Genomic DNA, 6,322 nt, shown 5'->3' on the forward strand with positions numbered 1-6,322 from the left:
GAAAACTGGAACATTTGAAAGTTTGTATTTAACTCCACATGGAGAAATGTGTGAACTGGGCAGTTTGTACTCCGAAGTTCTTATTCTTTCTTCCACAAATTATCATAGAAGTAATTATTGGTATTTTGTATATTCCTAATATCTTTCTTGAGGATAAGGATTTTTTTAAAATTCTTATTTCCCCAGTGTCCTCCTAGTGCAGTGTACATAATGGAGCAGGTGCTTTTAATCACATAAAGTGGAAGGAGCAAAAACATCCAGTGGAATGCTGTGAGATTATCCAGACTTGGATGGAGAGAAGAGATGGGAAAATTCAGCTCCTTCCCTTTTTGGTTGAGAAAAGGGCAGGAGCATATTTGGCAAGGAAGGAAATGTAAATAAAAGATATAAATGAATATTAACAATTAAAAATATTGTTGGATTGAATTGACATCTAATATGAAAAACTGAAATCTAAAAATTCTTTGGAAATCAAAATATTTATTTTATTGGAAAGTTTATTTGGAAAGGGAGGCGCTGAGAGATTAGAGATGGCTGTTGAAGTTTTATTTCTTTTTACAAAAAGTAGAAATGACAGACATATTATACTTGGCAAAAAAAAAAACCCCAATGGTCTTGAAGAACCTGAGCCCAAACAATTTATGTCATTGGGAAAGGGAAGACCATTATGTCATTGGGAAAGGGAAGACCAATTAATATTCTTGTATATCATGCACCTAATAAAAAACAAAATGAAATTGGTGGTCAGATGAATGCTTTGGAGTTTTGTTGTATCCTTTTACACGGTTTAAAAAAATCTGTTTGTTCAGTCATGCCTTTAAACCATACATCTTTAAAAACAAGTTATATATACATGTAGTGTAAAAAAAGATTTCTAAGATAGTCAAACTGTTATAAATTTAAGGCATCCTAATAATTCATTCTTTTGCTGGTAAGGATTATTTCTCATGGTCCTGTTTCCACAAAGGATATTTAAAGGTTTTCCAACTGTGTCCAAAGGTCAGCAGTAAGACATGATGAGGTGTAATTACAGGAAGAGTTCTTGTAGCTCTGGCTCATCAACACTCTCTTTGCTTTGAGATTTCTCAATTTTCCAATTTATGTCATTATGCCTAAGGAGAAAAGAATGCATATGGCCAAAATTAGGTAAAACTGGTTACATTACCAAATAACCCTGAGTACAAACCAAATGTAAATTGATTGTCTTCATAAAAACCACACAGTAAATATTCCAGTAACCAAACTACTTTTTCATATAAATGTCTCTTTTTTGAACAATAAAAGCAAGTCATGCAAAAATACATATCTTATTGAGAGCCCTAGAAGTACTTTCCAACCTTCAAGAAAGGACTCCTGCTCCTAATCATCAAGACAACTCTCTTCAGAAGAGCAAGGCAGGATATGATTAACAATGCGTCTGTTAAGTTTAGTTGAAACCAGAAGTACTCTACCTAGTGATTCATTGGGAGAGTCTTAAATTCTCAAGGAAATCTGGCTCCCAAGGAAATCAATTAATCAACAGCATGTGGACAAAAAGGAAGGCAAAAACAATCCCTGCACTCAGAGATTACATTTTAGTGTGTGAGACAACATGTAAATAATTAAGTATTTACAATGTACAGATAAGAGAATCTCAGAAATGTTCTAGCACGTGAGAAGATGTTCTTCTTGTGCTATGGTTAAGTAAATTTTTTTTAACTATTCATCAAGGATAGGCACTCAGGACACTGAATTGATTTAGTTGAATGGAACTCCTTTGCTTGAGTTACCCATTGTGATCCACCAGTCAAGTATGCCCCTGGTACTCTTTTGTGACTTTTGTATTCACATGATGAGGGAGTAAGGAGGCAGCTAGGTGGTTCAATGGTCTGGAGTCAGGAAGACCTGATTTCAGATCTGGTCTCAGACACTCCCTAGCTATGTGACTCTGGGGCAAGTCTTCTAACTCTGTTTGCCTTAGTTTCCTCATCTGTAAAATGGGACGGAAACGAAATGAAAATCATTCCAGCATTTTTGCCAAGAAAACCCCATGGATAGCTATGGTCCATGGGATCATGAAGAATTAAACATCAGTGAACAACAACAACAATGATGAGGAAGCGATGCTAGAAGTCTCTCCAATGTTTAGACAAATCATTTAGCCTCTCTGAGCCTGAGGATTTTCATTAATAGAACGGAAGTAAGAAGACTTTTTCTGATCTCCTTAGAGGAAAATGGTAAATATCAGAGCCAATGTCTGGAACTTTTCAAGGTGTATCATGTAAAACATTCTCACTATAAATAAATCTCAAAATAGAGGGAAGTTGCAATGAAATCAAAGAATGACTCATAGGTTATTTCTCCTCAAAGAGGCAAATAAAGGAGTCAGTGAGATTGGTATTATGTTTTATCCTGAAGTCCAAAAACAATAAGAAATCTTTCATGCAACACTTGAAACTCTGTATGGCATGAGAACATTGTTAGAACAATGAAGAAAAAAATTCTAAATTAGAACAGAAGTGAGAAAATATGCAATTAACACAGCTCAAACAGATCTGCTTAACAATTAAAAAATAAAAATATTTTATCATGGATAAAATAAAGACATGGAGATGAACTGTTTCTTAAGAATGTTTAAATAAATCAGTCACCTAAAGCGCCAAGAGAACTTAGAAACTGCTTCAAATAGCAAGTACTGGCTCTTTTTGCTTAAGGAGAACTGCTACAGCAGCCACGAAAACAGTACTTTAGAATATAGACTCATTTGTAAATTCTGATAGAGTAGTATGGCAGAAGATTATGAGTAGTATTGCAATGAACAATAAGAAGCAATGGAGGAAAAGCCAGTTTTATCATAATAAGTTCAATGAGAAGTCCAGTAAAGTCAAATAGTTTCTGAGCTTTTTAAAGATGAATCTGGAAGGCTGATAATGGACTGAACAAAAATGGGGAAAGAATGGTCAAGAGTTCTATAACAAACTTATTTCTAAATGAGTGACAGTAGAGCAACCATGTTTAAACGCTGACACTGTAGTTCTCAGCACACCTCATAAAGAATTAGAAATAGAAAGAAAACAAAGATATTCTATCCTTGAGGAACCACACTAGACCAAGTATATACAGGAGACTTATGGGCTAAAGACAACAACAAATTTGAGGATGGTAAGGGACAAATTCTAAATATTTCTGAAGGAAGAGAAAACATGCTTTAGAAATAGGAATTTTGTTGTTTCTGGGAAAAAGAAAATAAATAAAATTGCAATAATTTTCTCATGCCTAAAAAAGCAGAATAATCTACATATATAATAAAGTTATTCTTGAGGAGAATGGAAATTTTCACAAACAATATTATAGAGCAGACCACAATGTGACACAAATATCTTAAAAGTCAAGGCCCCTGTGCTTACTATTGATTAAAAACAAACAAAAGGGGGCATCTGGGTGGCTTAGTGGATTGAGAGCCAGATCTAGAGATGGGAGGTCCTGTGTTCAGATCTGGTCTCAGACACTTCCTAGCTGTGTGACCCTGGGCAAGTCACTTAACCCCCATTGCCTAGCCCTTACCATTCTTCTGCTTTGGAACCAATACATAATATTGATTCCAAGACAGAACGTAAGGGTTTAGAAAAACAAAAACAAATAAACAAAAGGCATCCAGAGGAATCATGGAAAGATAGCAGTCTATTAGGATGTCCTTCAAATACCCTGTAAAAGCTCATAAATTGCACCAGAAGGAACAATGATTAAGAAAACTAAAGAGAAGCTGCTATAAGCAATTACATCTGGTCTCCACAAAAAGACAGAATCCTGTAGAAGCTAAGAGTGAAGATATGAAGAAAGAGACAGTGAAGGAGCCAAAACCAAAACCTAAGTAGAGCTAAAGGGGACAGCCAGATTGATTTTCAACTGAATTCTCTCAGATATTCCAAAAAGAAATTAATTTTGATTTTACACATAAACAAGAAAAGTACCTTTCCATATTTTTTCTATGAGAGAAATACTGTTTTGATACTTTAACTCAAGAGGCAAAACAGAGAAAGAAAATATCCCTAAATGAACATTAATGCAAAAATACTAAACAAAATATTAGCAAAGAGTCTACAACATGTTTAAAAGATTATTAATTATTACAAGGAAATTAGGGTTGTTTCAAAATAAGGAAAATTATTATTATAATAGGCCATATTAATAGCAAAAATAACAAAATTACATGATTTTGACAAAACAAAACCCATTTCTGTTTTAAAAAACACTAAAAAGCATTGGGATAAATATACTAGCTTTATTATGGCAAAGTATCTAAAACCAAGAGACAAAATTGTATGTAATGGAATAAGGCAAAAGACATTTCCAAAAAGATGACAAAGTAATACTGTCCATCCTTACCAGTACTATAAAATGGAAGCTATATAAATGAGACAAGGAAAAGAAATTAAGGAAAAAAAATTATCACTTTCTGCAAATAATATGATGTTCTCTATAGAGAATTCAATGGTCAGTAGAAAAGTAATTTTAGAAGGTAATAACTTTATAAAATGATAGGAGATAAAATCTATAGAAATCCACATAATTTCTGAATCTTACCAATAAAATTCCTCAGGAAGGGATGGAAAGGGAAATTCTATTCAAATAACTATAAAGTATATAAAACTATTGGGGAGTCTACCAATACACAGCTAAGAATAGTTTGAATACAACTACAAAATACTCTACAGAAATAAGAGAGACCTAAATAACTGGTAACATATTAATTGCTCATAAGTATGCTCTAGCAATGTATAAAAATGACAATACAACCTAAATTGATTTACTTAATCACTGCCATATCAATCAAACTACCAAAGGATTGTTTTATAGAGTGAAGGGGAAAAAACCAAATTCATATGAAGGAACACAAATTCAAGTATATTAAGCAAAATACTAAAAAACTGGTAAAGAAGTGAGCCTAGCAGTACTATATCACAAACTCTTCTACAAAACAGTAATTATTGAAATGATTTGTTACTAGTTGAAAAAAGAGGGGTTGATCAGTTAAGCAAATTAAGGAAACCATTTATATGAGTATCTTAACATTGTGTTTGTTAAATCTCAAAATCCCAGCTGCTAGGGTAAGACGTAGCAATCTGACAGAAATTAGGTATATGAACAGAGTTTTCAAAAGAATAAATCCACACTCTCAATAAACATATGAAAAATAATCAAAATCACTAATAATTTAAAAGATGCAAATTAAAGCAAATCCGAGGTTCTACCTCACATCCATCAGTCTGGAAAAGATGACAAAAAAGGAAAATAAAGACTATTTGGGAGACTTCTGGAAGACACATTAATGAATGGTTGATAGAGTTGTGAATTGATCTAGCTGTTCTTGAAAGTAAATTGTAACTATGCTAGGAAAAAATTTAGTGACTGCACATATTCTTTGACCTAGCAATATTACTACAATGCCAAGGATATTAAGGAAAGAAAAATAGTACCAAAATGCACACAAATATTTATAGCTGCACTTTTTGTAATGGTAAAGAACTAGAAACTGAAGGAAGCTCATCGATAGAGAAATAGATAAGCAATTTTTGCTATATGAATGTAAGGGACTATTTTTGTGTCACAAGTAGTTTCCAAAGAGCTATGCTATAAGAAAAACCTTGAAAGATTTGTTTGAACTGATGCAAAATAAAATGAACAGAATTAGGAAAAGAATTCATTATAAAAAAACTTTGAGAGACAAAAGAACTCATCAATCCAGTGACAACTTGGGATGTCCAAAAAACTGGTAATAAAGGTAATGATAATGATACTACCTATCTCTTAACAGAGTGCTGATGGATTCAATATGTACAAGAAAAAACATTTTGGAAATGGTTGATTTTGACATTTGTTTTCTTTGACTATGCATATTTGTTCCAAGGGAATCTGTCTTCTTTTTTTCCCATTTTGGAGTTCATTTGAGGGAGTGAGATTACAAGGACTGAGTAGTAAACAAATAACAAAAAAAGGAATAAAAGAGGATATTTAAATCATCTTCTTTAAAAGTTTAAAATCTTTAAAATCTAATCTCATAGATTTGGGCCTTCAGTGGAAGGCCTGGAAAGAGGCACAATGAAAGATTTTGCTTTTTTAACTTTTAAGTCCCATCAAATCACAGTGCCCTGAATCATATCCCTTAAGAGGGAAAGAGAACTTTTCTAAAGATTCAAAACAGTGGGGAAATTGCAGGAAGATCATATCTGCACTGGAGCGTTTTGAAGTGGACATAATCAACTTCAAATTTCTGCTGACTGTTCCCTGGAAAAAAAATACATACATACATATATATATATATATGTATGTATATATACATATA

The 6,322-nt window shown here is 32.9% G+C and overlaps 1 protein-coding gene across 1 annotated transcript in view; it reads right to left on the bottom strand.

Moving 5' to 3' along the window:
- Positions 1–1,027: 1,027 nt before the first annotated feature.
- LOC123250939 (synphilin-1-like) overlaps positions 1,028–6,322 on the bottom strand; it is a 164,850-nt gene continuing 159,555 nt past the window's right edge. The window contains exon 10 of the mRNA XM_044680053.1: positions 1,028–1,112. Within this exon, the coding sequence (XP_044535988.1) occupies positions 1,028–1,112 (85 nt within the window). The remainder of the gene's footprint in view (positions 1,113–6,322) is intronic.

This window comes from Gracilinanus agilis, chromosome 1 (genome assembly GCF_016433145.1).
Source record: "Gracilinanus agilis isolate LMUSP501 chromosome 1, AgileGrace, whole genome shotgun sequence".
NCBI lineage: Eukaryota > Metazoa > Chordata > Mammalia > Didelphimorphia > Didelphidae > Gracilinanus > Gracilinanus agilis.